The sequence below is a fragment of the Zosterops lateralis genome (genome assembly GCF_965231275.1).
Source record: "Zosterops lateralis genome assembly, chromosome: 1".
In the NCBI taxonomy this organism is placed as follows: domain Eukaryota; kingdom Metazoa; phylum Chordata; class Aves; order Passeriformes; family Zosteropidae; genus Zosterops; species Zosterops lateralis.
The window spans coordinates 104,719,934-104,735,993 of NC_139762.1; the positions used below are offsets into that span (position 1 = coordinate 104,719,934).

Sequence of the window (16,060 nt, forward strand, 5' to 3'; positions counted from 1 at the left end):
ACCTGCCCTGCCTCATCAGCCCTGATGTCAACACTCAAAGCTGGATCATAAACATTTATCACCGTCTTCAATTGCCTAAAAATTGGTAGCTTTGCAGAGAAACAAACCGTGCCTTTCATGAAAACAGGAGCCTGGAAACGATCCCTAATTCTTGGCAACATCCAGAACTAGAAAAATAAAAGACGACTGGCCTGTATATCCCTAATCCCACAAATATTTACACACACTCTCCAGTGCCTGTAGTGCCCGCAGTCCCAATGAATCCAACAGGACCACTTCGTTCAGCACCAGAGGGAATTTCTGAGATTCTGCAGCCTCTTCCCAGCAGATCACTATGCACCCCCGCCCCAGGATCCCTCCATCCGTGTGGGGCACGCTGCTGTGGGGACATCACACCCACGGGGAACGCCTGCACGGGCTTGGGGAGCGCAGAGCCGGGAACAGCCCGTCCCGCTGGAGCTCCCGGGCGGCGGGGGCTGTCCCTGGGGAGCGGCCCGGGACGAGAGTTACAGGGCAGCCGTCGGTGACCGGGAGTCCCGCGGGGCGGGCTGTGACATCCCCGGCCCCATCCTCGGCGGGACCCGAGCCCGCCCCCCGGCCCCGGCCGCGGCCCCTTCCCCGGGGCGGAGGAGGGAGGCGGGGCCGGGCCGGGCTCGGCGGGGCTGGCGGCGAGGGCCCCGTGCCGGCGGCGGCCGAGGAGCCAGGGCGAGCGGCAGCGGCGGGGCTGGGGCTGCGCACGGGGCCCGCGGCGGGGGCATGGCCCGGCACTAGGCAGCAGCAGCAGCAGCAGCAGCAGCAGCGCTCCGCCCGCCGCCCGCCGCGCCCCGACCCTCCTATGCCACCCGCCCCGGCGCCAAGATGAAAGGTAGGGACGGGAGCCGCACACGTGCCGGGCACCGCGGGCAGCGGGAACACCGCGGGGAGTGCGGGCACTTGGGCCAGGGGACAGCGCGGGGAGTGCGGGCACTTGGGCCAGGGGACAGCGCGGGGAGTGCGGGCACTTGGGCCAGGGGACACCGCGGGGAGTGCGGGCACTTGGGCCAGGGGACAGCGCGGGCTGAGCCGCAGCTGGCAGGGCGCTGGCAGGACTCGGTGCGGGCAGGTGGCGGGCAGGGCAGGGCAGGGCAGGGACAGCAGGGGCAGCCGGTGCCAGGAGGGGCTGAGCGGGATGTCACCACAATCCCGAGGTGCGGGGTCTGTGCCGGGCAGTGCCGGTCCCCGAGCGGGCTGTCCGTGTGTCAGTGTGTCAGTGTGTCCCGGCATGTGAGCTCTTCTCCCAGCGCGGCTTCTCTCCGCACTCAGCTTTTATCTTCCACCTCGCCGGTGCCCCGAGAAGACTCGTGTTTCTCCCTGGTTGGTTTGTTTATTTTTTGCCAGCGTTTTGCGATGTTCTTGGTGTTGCTTCTAAACATCTGGCAGTGATTAGGTGCCACTAGAAGCTTAACTGGCTTGTGAAATGTGTTTGGCGTTTTTCTCCTCTACATCCACCGACTGGAAAGTTTTTGGTCTTTACTTTGCATCTGTTCAAACTGAAACTTTGTTTCTTTTCCCTTTCCTCTCTTTTCCTCTCTCCCTTCTCTTTTTGTTTTAAATGGGTGGAACATTTGAGCCTGTCCTACATAGCTGTGACTGAGAGGCATCACAAGCTTTAAAATGAAATAAAGAAGCAGATTGTCAAATTTCTACTCTGTAACCTAGTAAAGATGTATGGGGAGGGTGCAGGAAAGCATTCTGTTTATGAAAATTGATGGCCTTACAGCAAAAGGCAGAGGCTTTATACACGGGGGAAGACTTACAATGCAAACATCAAAGGACATTATGGAGAGTTTAGGAGTTAGCTGGGACTTTGTGAGAGTTGAATCCATGTATTATTTTTTTTTTTTTTTTCAGAGGCAAAAATAAGCTTAGGGAAAAGCCATACATATATATGAAAATTGCTTTTGGGCACCACTGTGCCTGTTCTTGGACTGCAGAGTTTTATTCCAGATGCCAGGAGGCCAGTAAACATCTTGATAGTTACACTGAGTTTCCAGAGTCTAGGACACCAAATGATGTGATTATTTATTCACTTGCCAGAGTAGCTGCCTGAAGCAAGGAAAAACTTTTGGGGGGCATTTATTTTGAAAGCCCACACACCTATTTAAATTACTTCTGGCACTGTGGCATGGTGTCTCTCCAGGGCCATGCAACATATTAAAAATAATATATTTACAATGTTCTTTATTTATAGGCTGCTCATGCCAAAAAATGTTGTTGTCAGCTTGTCATTATCAGCATAAGTGTAAGGGCAGGAACAAACCAGAACAATGGGGATCTAGTAGTAGGTAGAACAAACCTGTGCCTGTTACCACTGAAAGCCTTACACTCCATTCTTTTGGGTTTTGGGGAGAGGTGGGATGCAAAGGACCAAGGATGGGAATAACATGTAATGCAACTTGTGTTTCCTTCCATTCTGCTTCCACTGCTCTCTGCAAAGTAGAGCAGAGGCATTCAAAGGGAAGATGTAACTCCTGCTCCTGGGAGCACTCGCTGGTGCCCCACACTCCATTGAGAGGGAGTGCTAGTCCTTACCATTTGGCTTTCCTAAGACTGATCACAGCCATCTTATTTCTTTCTCCCAGAGGGTTACAGAAATCAGTAATAAAACATGCAAAGAAGAACACTTGAATGACTGTTCTAGTAACAAAAGAAAAGTGTCGAACAAATCATCGCATCAAGCGCTTTTGCCAGTGTTAGGGAAGTCAGAGAGTCAAACCAAATTTTGACTTGGTGATTTCCTTTTCTGGGTACAGAGTTGGCTTTTCATATATTCTCTTTAAACTTGATGGTAGTGATAATTGTAGAACTCTATAACTTGGTACAGTTACACATTTTTCTCAATAAAAACAAAAAGATCTGTTGATTGCAGCTGTCTCTGTATCTACCCTCTCTAGAGAATAGAGGAATATCTAAATAATTACATCACTAAATATCTGTAAGGAATAAATTATATTTCCCATTGCTGCTATTTGTAATGTGTTATGTTTTAAATCAGTAAAACAAATTGAAGTTTACATTCAATATGCTGGCAGTTTTATTTCCAGCAAACAGCACTGAGCTCACAAACTTTGTCATATTTTTTGTAATAATTCATGTGATTTATGTAGGGATTTGACTGCTTTAGGGTCAGATTTATCTTTATCAAATGATACTTCTAAGTTATAGTTATTTATTGGGTTATGAAGGAGCACTCATTGCCTGGGAAACAAATGAAAACAGCTTCCTCAAAGTCGAACACCACCACATGTTCGAAAACATTGGCCCTGATTTAAGACAGGGAGAAGCATCATTAAAACTGAGAACTTCTTCCCCTATAGCTGGAATATATTTTGTAATTACTACTTTAAACTCTATCTGTAGTCACTACTGTCATGGCAGTGCTGGTGATAAGTATCTTCCTATGAAATATGGATACTGCTTGGATAACCACTTAACACTAATGCCCAAAATCAGGCAATGACAAAGTCAGGGTGGTCATTTTGGGTCTGTTGCTCCAGGATGACAGAGAAGTTCTTAATTAATGATGCTCAAAGTAGCTTAGCTGCTTCTTTTCATTTCTCTTCTGCTGCCTCCTCCTTCTCCTCCCCTCTCTGCCATCACAAGCACCTTGCTATGTACCACTTGTATAGCGGTAGTGGAGGACAAATCATCTGGGATCCTGTGCTTGAGAGCTGAAATCCCACCAAATATTCCGTCTTGTGCCGTTCCTCTTCTTTGATACAAAAAGGTGCATGAGGGAGAAACAGGTGTGTCTTTGGTTGTGTTCCACTGGAGCAGTGAAGCCTGCAGTGCCTTGGGAGCAGCCTGGCCTGAACCCCTGCCTTTCTTAGCCTCGACCCCTTCACCTCAGTGGCGGCTCAGTGCTCTCCGTGCACAGCTCGCAGGAGATAAGGGCGCACTGAGCTCTCACAGGATATGCCAGTTCAGTTTGCCCCAAGTTTTCCTTACACACTGAACACTTTATCAGACAATTAATTAACATATCAGCATGTTTTGCTAAAATTGTCCCTTCTGTGGGACTTAGAGCCTGGATGTAATTTGCAAATAATATGGCCTACAATAGCAAAAGCTGACCGTGAATGCAAGTTCAGTAATTCTTTCTTGACTACCTTGAAAAGTCTTAAGCAATCTATTTATATGATGTTTACCTTCTTGACAGGTTTTGTCTTTCACTCTGTTTTAATGCCACTGCTAATTTTAAAAATAAAGGAATAAAAGTTATAGCTTTGTAACACTGCAGAAAAGTCTGTCTCTCTCTCTCTCTCTATGTCCTTTGTGTGCACAAAATCAAATGAAGTCATCTGCAAATAGGTCTTTCCTGGATAGAAACTTCAAACCAAGAATTTCAAAAAAATCCAGTTCAGAGCACTTTGCAGAAGCCAGAAAGCATCTGAAAACCAAGGATTAGAAGTGGAGTGATCCAGTAACCTTTCCTCAGTCCATTTATAAAAGAGGTTATATGAATATAGTGACATAAACATGAAACATATGCAGGAGGTCTGACTGGTGTGTGTTGGACATGTCACAGGACCCTACAGCAGAAGTTCAAAGGCATGAGCAGTTATAATAAATGTGTGATAAAACACAGAACAAATCCTGAGCAATGCTACTATACAATCGGTGTGTGTCCTGAATTTATTGGTAGCACAGAGGATTTTAAACATATGGATGAGAAAGATGCAAGTGTGTGTCAAAGCATGTTATTATTAACAATACAGAGGAAAACAGAGCTATGAAATTATAAGAGAAATCTGTTATTGCACAGATAGAAATATTACTATACAGCTGCAAAGGATATTGAGCAGAATTACCATATAAGCTATTTATGACTGGAGCATTTTCAGTAAGAACTTGTAATTGTTCATTATTGCTTCAATTCTACTTTTCCCAGCCACACAGGACTAAGAATAGCGTAGACAAACCTATCCCTATGAAGAAGGGAGTTGTTTAAAATCTCCTGTGACTCCTTCTTCTCCTACTTTGGATAATGTAGATGCATTTTAGACTGATTTTGCTACAGCTGAGGGCTAAACAGAGCCCTTTTTTTGCCACAACCACTAAACAGTTTACTTAGATCCACACTGAAAGATTGTTGTGCCCAGAGGTTCAGACACTTCTGCCTGCTAGGATAAGGAGAGAAAGGTAATCTGGCAGAGAGATAGAGCTGATCAGGCCTTGCAGAGATAAAATAGTAAAATAAAGAGAGCTAAGAGAAATATCAAGCATGAAAGCAGCTCAGTACTGCTAAGGATGCATACCCAGTTATCTTCAGCTTCACAAAACCTTCCTTATCCTGAGGTTCTCTATGTCAGAACAGAGAATCTTTCCTTCCAGCCCTCCCCCTTGGAAAGCAAAATAAAGACGCTTTTTACAAGGCATGGAAAAGTGAACCTGATCCTCTTATAATGTGAGTGTGGTCTGTGCGAGTGAGGGAGCAACCTAAGATGAATTGTTTTTGGAGTTTGACCACTTCCACCTAAAACTGCAATCCCTTTTGGTGCATAAATTTGAGGTGCAGACTGAGACATCACTGGAGAACAAAGTGAATGAGTTATGGGAGGCAATAGAGACATGTGTTGTTAGGAATGTGTATGCCATTTTAATACTGCTCTTAATTGCCTCCCCTGACATACTGACAGGGAGGCACGATTTTTCAGTGCACTAATGAGAACATATCTGTTTGCTCTTAAATCATTATTCTGAAATACGATATGATTTAAACTTTTAACTTCTAAGGTTGATCCTCTACACCATGCAGCTGCTCCTGACCCCAGTACCGTAATGATGCTCTGTGGCACTTATGGGCCAACAAGTTTTGTTCAAAACCCCCTATTTACTGTCTTCATCTTGTGCCTAAAAACCAAAACTAGGATGATTGTTGTAATACTTCTAAATTTCACAATCTTTTTTTGTGTGTTCTTAATGTAAGTGCTCACATTTTTGGGCAGTAGGGGAGTAGATGAAGATCAAGATAATAGAGTGCACCCATTTGTCATGATTATTGGTTTTGTTTGTTTTATGCATGTATTAGGTGATAGGACACACCTTCCAAGTTATAGGATAACACCAAGGGAAGATCTCTGAGCTAGGCATTGCCTCTTTCAGCCACTATGATAAGCCAATAAATTCCCAGATCAGTAATGTTACTTGGACAGAGCTGAGGAAAAGCCTCAGTTTTGTTGCCAGAATCCAAGCTCAAACAACATCCCAAAGGATGCTATGGGATGCAGGGAGGTGGGCTTTCTTCCAGGACTGCCTCAGCTGAACCTCTACCATGGATGCCTGAAAACCAGGTACTCTGCAAGTGCATAATCCATGTAATCCCTGTCCAAAGGAGTTTGCTGCGTGACAAGCCAGACAAAAGAAGAGGTTGGAAATATGGGCACAACACACTCAGCCAATAACAGTGACTGTTAGTGTGACATGTCAGCTTGGGATCCTGTCAATCAGGAAGTGCTTTCAGTGTGGTGTAGGATTTTGTGAGAGAGAGCTTATCAAAATAGAGGCAGAGAGAAGGACTTGACTATGAAAAGGACCTATAAGGAAAAAGTAGTGGAGAAAGGCAGAACAAGAGGACAAGTGAAATAAAGCATCTGTGAAGAGAGAGGGGAATGAGTCGCCCATTAGCACAAGCAGGAGACTGTCCAGAATAAAAGCTATGAAAACCAGTGGAAACCAATTAGGCTGATGAAGTCATCAACATCTGAAGGCCACAGCTGCTTGCTGTGCTTCTGCTGGCTCCATTTCACCTCTAGGTCAGCAGTTTGAACGTAGACCCAGTTAATAGTGAGCAGAAATGCATATAAATCTGGTGGCAGCTCAAAAAGCTTTTGAAATGTGATATGAGAAAGATATTGGTGCTGCTGTTCTTGTCTGCCTGAACAGTTGTTAATATTACAGAAACCTCACACGTGGATGAATTTTGCCTTTCAGTGAAAGTGCTGAGATGGAGAGAGCAGGCAGAAGCAGCTTTTTGACACTACAAGCAATCTCTAATGAAAGAGATGCACTTGTTACACAATTCTGAGCAGAGTTCTTCATCCGTGCTAGTTCATGGGTTATAGAGTGGAATATTGTGATTTTCAACTAATAGGCACAGCTTCTTTCCAAATGGTACAAGTAAAAATCGCTCCTTGATAATATTAGAATGATTTTTACAGAGTTGCACTGGGATATAGCTCTATAGTTCTCATTAAATCAGTAGGAAAGGCAGGCCTCTAACAGTTAAAGCCCTTTGAGAGAGAGATTTATTTTAGAGGAGACTCTCACACTGGATGTCATTTTTAGTACAAATTATTCTTACAGTCTGAGTTCCCAGCCTGGTACTTAGGAGTAAGTTCTAATGTACTTGAGTTTTCAGGGGGTTATAAAGGAAATTCTAAAATCTGAGCTGAAATTTGGCATGACAATTTTCAGCCCAGATGCCTCATTCTCTACTGGAACAGATTTTCCCAGAGTTTGAAATGCAGTGTAGAATATTGACTTGTTTTCTTTATTTAAGACTTCAGATGAGGTCTTTAAACAAGGACTTCGTATCCACATTTGCAGCACACAAGTGTTCTCGAAATTATTGGATACCACATGTCTGCAGCCACTATATGACCCAGCATCTCTAATGGTTCTGAGGTCGTGTTTGCCTCATTAGTTAATTAAGTTTAAATGGCTGAGTAAGGTGTACTGTTAAAAGGAGACAGCTGGACATGTACATTAGCAGCTTTCTTTAACACCTTCCATATGCCAACAATGACACCCATGAAAGAAAGGGGCTAAAATGGAAACAACTTCCCTAAAATCACCTTGCACCAAAGGCCCTTCAGATCTGGTGCCATGGTTTTATGCCCTGTATTGTCTCAGGGGCAGATTTAGCATCCATTTTGGCTCCAGGCCAGCTCTTTCTTACTTGACCTCAGAATGACTCATAAGTGATCCATGATTAATTTATTTAAGATTTAAAAACAAGAACAAGAAATTAAACAGTTCTACTCCACAGATTTGCTTTGCCACTAGCAAATTAATCAAATGAGAGTCTAATTTGTTTTAGATTAAATGAATTCCCTCTGTTGGCTGCGTTAATCCCCAGGTGAACTGCCTTTTCATGATTCCCACTCCCTTGAAGCATTGTACTGTAACTTATTTAACTCTACAACTGTATTTACTAGAGGTGTTGCAGTAATAGCTTATAACTGGAGGCAAGTGGAATTTGGCATTGGTACTCAGTGGGGCATGGATATTGCCAAAATACCTCAAAGCTTTTTTTTTTACTTTTTTGGGACCAGAACTCTTGCTTTGCACTGACTCCCTAAAATACTTGATGTATGCTGTTCAGCCACAGTGAGACAGTTATTGCAGCAGTTTGCTGCAAGCTCCCCAGGACAATCTGCTGTAGCATCCAAGGAGACTCTCATAAACCTGATAAAACAGGAAATCCTCAGTGACAATCCTTCCCTTACAATAATACAATTAAATACAATTAAATAATTAATTTAAATACAATTGGTTGCTCACATATGTTTCTGTTCTGCCCAAAGTTCACCTTTTTTATGGACCTTCCTGCTGCCAGAGTTCTGAATAAGTCAGTGGAATAAGAGACCAGCTTTTCGTGTTTCTTCATCTTTCTTGTTCTGTATTCCCTATCTTTTGGTTCACAGCTGGGAGCTCAGTCTAGTGTCTTATAACTGAGTTAGGGCTGCTCTTCCCATATAAAAGAGTTAATTCTTGTGACCAAGACATAACAAATTCCCCTTGATTGTCTGCTTCAAGGAGGAGTCTGCCCTTCATGTTTTTCACCCATGAAAATAAGTCTTGCCTGCATATTAATGCATGTGTATCTAACTGAAATACCGTGTTTATTCCAGCCCGCTTTGGAATTGAGAAGGACTGGATTTAAACTAAAGAAAAATATTTCTAACTTGAGGCTTTCACAGTGTCAAACCCCTCCTACACCAGTTGCAGCCTCACTCAAGTATGGGCACCACTGATGTGAAAATACAGAATTTCCATTTCTAAGATCAGTCACTGGTGCTCAATACTCAGTAATTTCTGCCACAATGATTTCTGATGCTGCCTTTAAAAGCATAAGTCATTAAAACATACTAGAGGTGTTCATAGTATTTGCCTTCTTATTTTTTGTATATTTTCTTAACCTCTGTAATTCATAACAGATCACATTTTCATAGTTTTCACTAGAAAAGCTGTTACCTTTGCAATGAAAACTTAGGTTCTCCTGTATTTTGCTGATTTGAAGATATCAGGAGGCTTTGAGATTTTTGTAGAACTTGTGATAAAATTTTAGTATTTCCAGCACTGGAACAAGAAACTGAGGATCAAGTTTCTGCTGCCTCCAGTGAGGATGATACTGCCCAACAGGCATGGGAGGAGCAGGCTGAGTGCAGGGCTTTGCCTTGGGATTTAAATTTATAGGCTTGTTGTCAACTTAATTTTTAATATTTCAAACCTAGACTTCTTCTGAGGTAGGACTTTCAACCCATTTGTCTCTTTTTCCAAAGTGCTGTAATTTCTGAATGCTTAGTCTAAGCTTGCTTTATTAATTTCTTCCATCTTTATTTTCCTTAAACTTGTTACATTACAGTGAATATTGTAAAGTACTGTATTTGCACATGATTTCAGCAAATCATGTGCAAATGATTTGTGAAATGATGGAATTACACATGACACATTTCACTGAAATGACTGAAAGAACATTGAGCTTTGTCTGTTAAATGACTTTCATAGACTTCCCCTAAAATTACGTTGACTGCCCATTGTAAGATCAACTCAGAGAGATGATGTTTGAGATTTAGTGATCAGGGAGATGGGTCATCCCTTGACATAACTGTCCTTGCCCGTCTCCACTTCTTGGTTTCAAATATCACAAAGTGCTCTTCAAGACTAGGAGGTGAATGAATAATTATAAATGTATTCAAAGCTTAAGGAAAAATCTCATCCCTAGAACAAATAACATACAGAATTTCAAATACTGAAAAGCATATATATATTTAAAAGTATATGTGTGCATAGAAATGTATAAAGTGTACATATATAAACATATCGCATATACCAAAATGGCCAAAGAAACAAAAATGTGATGAAAGTTGTAAAAGCCAATGCTGTTGGTCTAAGCATGAAAAACAAGAAAACTAGGGAAGGGGCTGTCAGCCTGGGAGAAAGGTCTTGGAGATATGGTGGGGGGTGAAGCTGCAGGATTTAAAGGTGGCCTGGCTGCGTACATCAGATAAGCCAGGTTAGACCCCTGAGAAACAAAGGAGGTAATTGTGTTGCAGCCTGATAGCAGGAGAGGGCAGGAAGCTAAGGTCTCTGGAGCTGTTATCTTATTTTGTGCAGCATTTTATCTTTTGTGCAACAGGGGAAGATCTTCCTGAGTAGCTCATTGCTGGGATGAGAAGTTGGTTGTTGACTGTTGATGGTTTATTAGTATTTGTCGTGTTTAGTTGGGGGGCCTTGTCTTCAGATAACATTTGGGACAACTGTGAGGGTTTGTTTGGTTTGGGTTCTTTTGAAGGCTCCTTTCTTTCTTCAAAACCAGGATGTGTTTGTTTTGCCTAAGGAGCATCCACTGGCTCTTCCACTTCTTAAATGCACATCTGAATTGGGGGTCTAACTAAAAATATGGACAGGAGCACTGCTGGCAGTAAGAAAAATGTCTTACCTGATGAAGAATATGTTTTTAGCTGTTTAATCAGTAGTGCTGTCTGAGTAATGAGTGATGTTCTGCAAAATGATGCATTTCATGGACTCTGCTGCTGCTTCAGGCAAAGTCTCCTTCAGACTTCTGCATGTGGCACGTCACAGGTCAGAAGGAAAAACAAGTTAGATTTCCTACTGGAGGCATGCAGGCAAATTATTTAGGTTTTGTTGAGCCTGGATGCAGACTGTGTCTTCACCTTTGAATTCATCCCCCCAAGGCTCTGTGCTGTCCCAAGTTAGCTGTGGCACCAGTTAGCCCAGTTTCATGATGCAGAGCAGCCCAATCATGTGCACTATGTCTCTGGGCAAAAAAGGTCCGACTAAACACAGATTTCTCACTCCATCACATGTGTTTATCTGCTTTGAGCTTGCTTTTGCTCTACCAGCCATTAAATGTTCCCTCTGGGAAATACAGAAGAGGGAGGAGAACAGCCTGGGCTATGCTGCCCTCGCAGCAGAGGCTGGTGCTGGTGACGAGGCAGAGCTTTTGCCTTTCCTGACTCAGTAGAAGGAGGGGTTGTCTTGGTGGAAGGAGGCTGAACACATGAACACAAACATATTCTTTTTTTTTTTTTTTTTAAAGTCATGAGTGTATTTTTTTTGCTGATGCTAGCCTTTTCCTTTGCTGACGGAAGGAAATGGAGAGAAATTCAGCTTCTGACAAAATAATCTTGTGATTATTAGTATATTACTGCTTGCTTACTGTAAAGATGAGAACAAAAGGCATGATAGAATTGTCAAATGATAGAATATCCTTAGTTGGAAGGGACCCTCAAGGGTCTTCAAATCCAACTCCTGTCCCTGCACAGGCCAGCCCCAAAAATCACACCATGTGTCAGAGTGCATTGTCCTAATGCTTCTTGAACTCAGGCAGACTGGTGCTGTAACCACTTTCCTGGGGAGCCTGATATTCTCCTAACAGCCAACCTAAACCTCTCCACAACTTCCATTCCCTCAGGTCCTATCATCAGTGTTTGCCTGTCCACTTCCCCTCATGAGGAATTTGTAGACTATCGTGAGGTGTCCCCTCAGTGTCCTCTTCTCCAGGCTGAGCAAACCAATCGACTTCAGCCACTCCTCATTTAGCTTCCCCTCTAGACCTTTCACAATCTTCATCATCTCAGTTTTTATTTTTCTCATCAGAGTTTATCAGTTCTGTTTCCCATGTTTTATTGGATCTGACATTTTCAGTCCAAGCTAGTGTTCATGGGAGGTGGAGGATGGATGGACAACCATCCCCTCTGACTCCTGTGGTCTTGGCAATCTTGTCCTAGTGGCACACTGGTGACAATTGTGGCTGTCATTGTGATGAGGGATTTATCTTCTCCGGTCTGCACTTAGCTGGCCAAGCACACTGCAGGATGGGTGCCAGGTGATAATCTGCAGTTTTTAATCCAGAGTTCTTTCTGCTGGGGATTCTCATTGGGGGAAAGACTCTGAACTGCCTTCTGTACTTGGAGACAGAAGGGATTGGAGCAGCAGAGGGGAAGAGCAGTAGCATGCCTAACAAACCAAGTAAAGTTACATTAATTCATGAACCTCTAAAAACCTCTTCTCATCTTTTTCTAGTGGTAGTAGTAATAATCCACTGCTGTGTCTTTCTTTCTCCAGACGACTTTGCAGAGGAGGAGGAGGTGCAGTCCTTCGGCTACAAGAGGTTTGGTAAGTGGCAGGAATCCTTCAGTTTGCTTTTGCATAGTGCTTGGGGTAAATCAAACACTTGCTATGGAAAACTTTCTTGCTGGCAGCATCAAAACATACAGGTACAGTCCCATTATCCACATCCAATGTGAGGAAGGTGTGATGTGTAGACTTGGTTTATTTTCTTGGCAAGCGTAAGGCTTCCAGAATAGTTCTTTCATGAGGAAATTGAAGCCCACACCTGAAGAGAAATGAATGTGCTGGCTGTGAAAAAAAGGGGCTATGCCTCTTACCTGTCCTCTGCCCAGCTGGGCATTGCTTCAGCCCCCAGACTGATGTGTGGCAGAGTTTGTAGGTTTTCCCCAGAGTGGTTTCATGGGATCTCCTGTAGACTTGCAGAAGTTGTACCAGCAGCTGAGCTGTGACATAGGCTGTGCACTCCTCTCAAAGGAAAAGGAAAAGTATACGGTATGAATGCATTCTGATGTCAAAAATTATTAAAATTGGGTCACTCACTTGCCTCTCTTTTTATGTTTGTTCACCCAAAATGGCCTTCTCATGTGAGGAGTGCCACGCATAGTGCCACACATCTGTGCACAGGGGTTAGCAGCCTTCAAGGCCTCTGTTTTCAAGGCTCTTGTGATCTCTTTCTGTTGGGAAAACATTTCAGTCTCTGCAGTCAACAGTTTCGCCCAGGGCAGGAGAATGCCTGTCCCCATGGCAAGGGGAAGGTGACATGGTAGCCTCTGAGCTCCCACAGTGTCAGCTCTGTCTTGGAGCAGCCAAAGGGGCTCATCATCAAAGCTGCTGGTGCCTTTTCACCTCTAAGCCATCAGAATAATAGTTCACCTCATTTTTTCTGTCCTGGGAAAGTGGCTGCAGCAAGAGTCACTTTCAATGACCCCAGTTGGAATGGATAGAAGAGGCAGTCTGAAAACAAAAATGAAAAATAAGTCAAAAATTCCTTCCGCCCCAAAAGGAGCAGGGGGAGGCAACGTAAGGAGATGTGGAGTTTGGGAGGTGAGGATCACATTCGCATGACCTTTTCTACCCCCTGAACTACTCCACTGCTCCCTGCTGTTGAGCTTTATTTTGGATAGATCAGCCAACCACAGAGCCAGCATCTGTGGCTTGGAAAGTCCTCCATAAGGCTGCACACAACTTTTTTTTCCTTTTTTGTTTGTTGTTTTCCTTTTGTTTGTTTCCTTTTTTTTTGTTGTTGTTGTTGTTTTTGTTCTGGATTAGGCCCTGGAATAGCAAAAAAGCAAAACAAATCTTGAGAAGTAGCAGGAAATGCTGTGTTCATTTCTGTCACCTCCAAATAAGTAAAAAAATATTAGTATTCATTAGCAGCTATAAAACATAGGTTCCCTTGGTGTTATCCTCTAGCTGGCTATCTCAGGTCAGTACTCTCTTGCAGTGGACAAGATTTTAGTGAGGAGTGGGTACTCCGTTATCCTTACTGTCCCAATAGTAAGTGTGCTGTTGTGACATGATGGGATTTTTGCCTACTAACTTGCTGTCATTTCTTTCATTCTCCTGGGTATTGTGATGCTACCAAGGTGAGTTCTTTCTCCCCTTACAAGGGAAAATACAAGACCATTTCCAGAAATGCTTGTGCTGTTGTGCTTGGTGGGACAGCATGGAGGGAAGAGAGGACTGGCAGCCTGGAAGTGGTAGGAGGAGATTTCACAAGAGGAGTCAGGGTAGTTCCACCCTTAGGAACCAACCATAACTGCCTTATGCCTCAGAAAAACAACATTGCTGTGGTCAGGGAGGTATCCCAAATATCTGCAGTACAGAAGAGCCTTGACTAAAGGGGGAATGGGATCATGAAGCCATAGCATTGGCACTGGTGAGAGCTGTGTAATTCAGTAGAGTCCCAATCCAAGGAGCCTTCTTGGTCTATTTTGGAGCCCAAACTTCCTCCCATACCCTCATCATATTTCCCAGCATCATGGGACACCTCAGGGAGGAGCTAGGCTGGCCTGGTTTCCACACATCTCTGCACCATGCTGTTTGACTGTAGGCACTCATGCATTTGTGTGCCTTAAAGGGTTTATTTCCCCTTCTTCAGAAAACCTGACTCAGTGTGTTCCCACCTCTTCAGTCTCTGCTGCATTTCCAGGTAGCCTCTGAGCAGCCTCTGGAGAGAGCGGGAGCCTTGTGCCTTCAGCAGTGCTTGCTGCTTCCTCACCTGGCACTGGGCTCCTCCAGACAGAATGATGACCTGCAAAACTTTAAAAGACTCCAAATTCAGTGGACAGCTGAGTCAGCATTTCAAGTGAAGCACCAGAGGTTGCTCTTGGGGCCAAAATGCAGCTGAGCTCCTGCCTGCTCCATAGGAGATGTTATGCTTGCTGTCTCAGTTGGTGTTCCCTCTTGAGTCTGTGTCCTTCCTGGTAAAAGAAGGCAATAAGGGGAGATTCCAAGGCAAGAACCAAGTTTTATTACAGAAACCTTGATAAAAGGCAATTTTGGAAGAAGTCCTGTTTGTCTGCTGGCTGGCATTGTAGAAATGCCAGCACTGTTCCTGTACAGCCTGTTGGTGTGGGCAGAGATAAAAACAGCAGGGCGATTTTTGTTTCAGGAGTTGTAGTACAAGAGCAGTTGTGTTAATATATTGTGATTGGAGAAGTCCCTGTATGCTCCATGGACATGAGACATGGTAAGGGGACCATGAGTCAAGTGCTGTTGACTCCATCATTTGGAATTGGGAGGTCTTGTTTGGAGCAAAATGTGCTCTGAGGGGCAGAAGGCTAAAGTATAACTAGTTTGTAAGAAACGTGGCTAGCAGTCAGTCACTGCTGGCAGCTGGGAACATGTGCTGGTCAGCATTTGGCAGGCAAAACCTTCACCAAGCTGCTTTCCTAGAGTTCAGCTGAGGAGTTTATTATTAGCTGCCTTGTTGCTGGAGCCTGTAGTTTGGTTCAAGGAAGGAAGAGACCAGCAGAAGGAGGAGAGAGGCATTTTCCAGCAGTTCCCATTTTGGGGAAGAAGTTTTTGAAAAGAGGACTGAAAAGTGTCTTGCACCACTTCCCCTTTTGCTGAATCATGCTGTCCTTCCTTCTCAAATAAGTTAATTTCTGAGAATTTGTCAAACTACTGTATTTTTTAGACAATAGAACATTAACTGGTCATAGTAAGCCAAACATACTAAGCATAACACACTGACATATTAAAGAACAATGAATACAGATGCAGACTACTCCTAGGAAAATACACATAGGGTTTTTTCCTCCTTTGAGTTTGGGACAGATTTGCTACAGGGAGTCAGTAAGGAAAACAATCTTTCCAGCTCACTGATGCTGTTTACTTCTTTTCAATGGATGCTACAGATGTGCAGGGATGCTGCCGGAAGTTTCTCAGCTGCAATGCCTCCAGATTGCTGCCCTGAAAAAGTGAGGAAACGTGTTTCTTATCCCAGTTACTTCATCATCTTCAACCCCATTTCTCAGGCTGTTTTAAAGTTATCTACTCCAGATGGCAAGCTAAGCCTCTCCACTGGTTTTCCTCTACCAGACTGCCACCAGTATTAACTCTTTTATCAATCAATGTCACTGGTTTGTACCACCTCACACACAACTCACTTTGGGAAAGAATGAATGAGGAAAGGGGCAAAGCTTCCTTTCCAATATGATACACTTTGGGGGTGCTAAAGCTCAGGCATGAGAGC

At 43.9% G+C, this 16,060-nt stretch overlaps 1 protein-coding gene across 1 annotated transcript in view; it reads left to right on the forward strand.

Moving 5' to 3' along the window:
* Positions 1–813: 813 nt before the first annotated feature.
* Positions 814–16,060, forward strand: part of COLEC12 (collectin subfamily member 12) — a 92,885-nt gene continuing 77,638 nt past the window's right edge. Inside the window, exons 1-2 of the mRNA XM_083867186.1 lie at positions 814–865; positions 12,355–12,405. Of these exons, the coding sequence (XP_083723312.1) occupies positions 859–865; positions 12,355–12,405 (58 nt within the window). The 5' untranslated portion in view covers positions 814–858. The remainder of the gene's footprint in view (positions 866–12,354; positions 12,406–16,060) is intronic.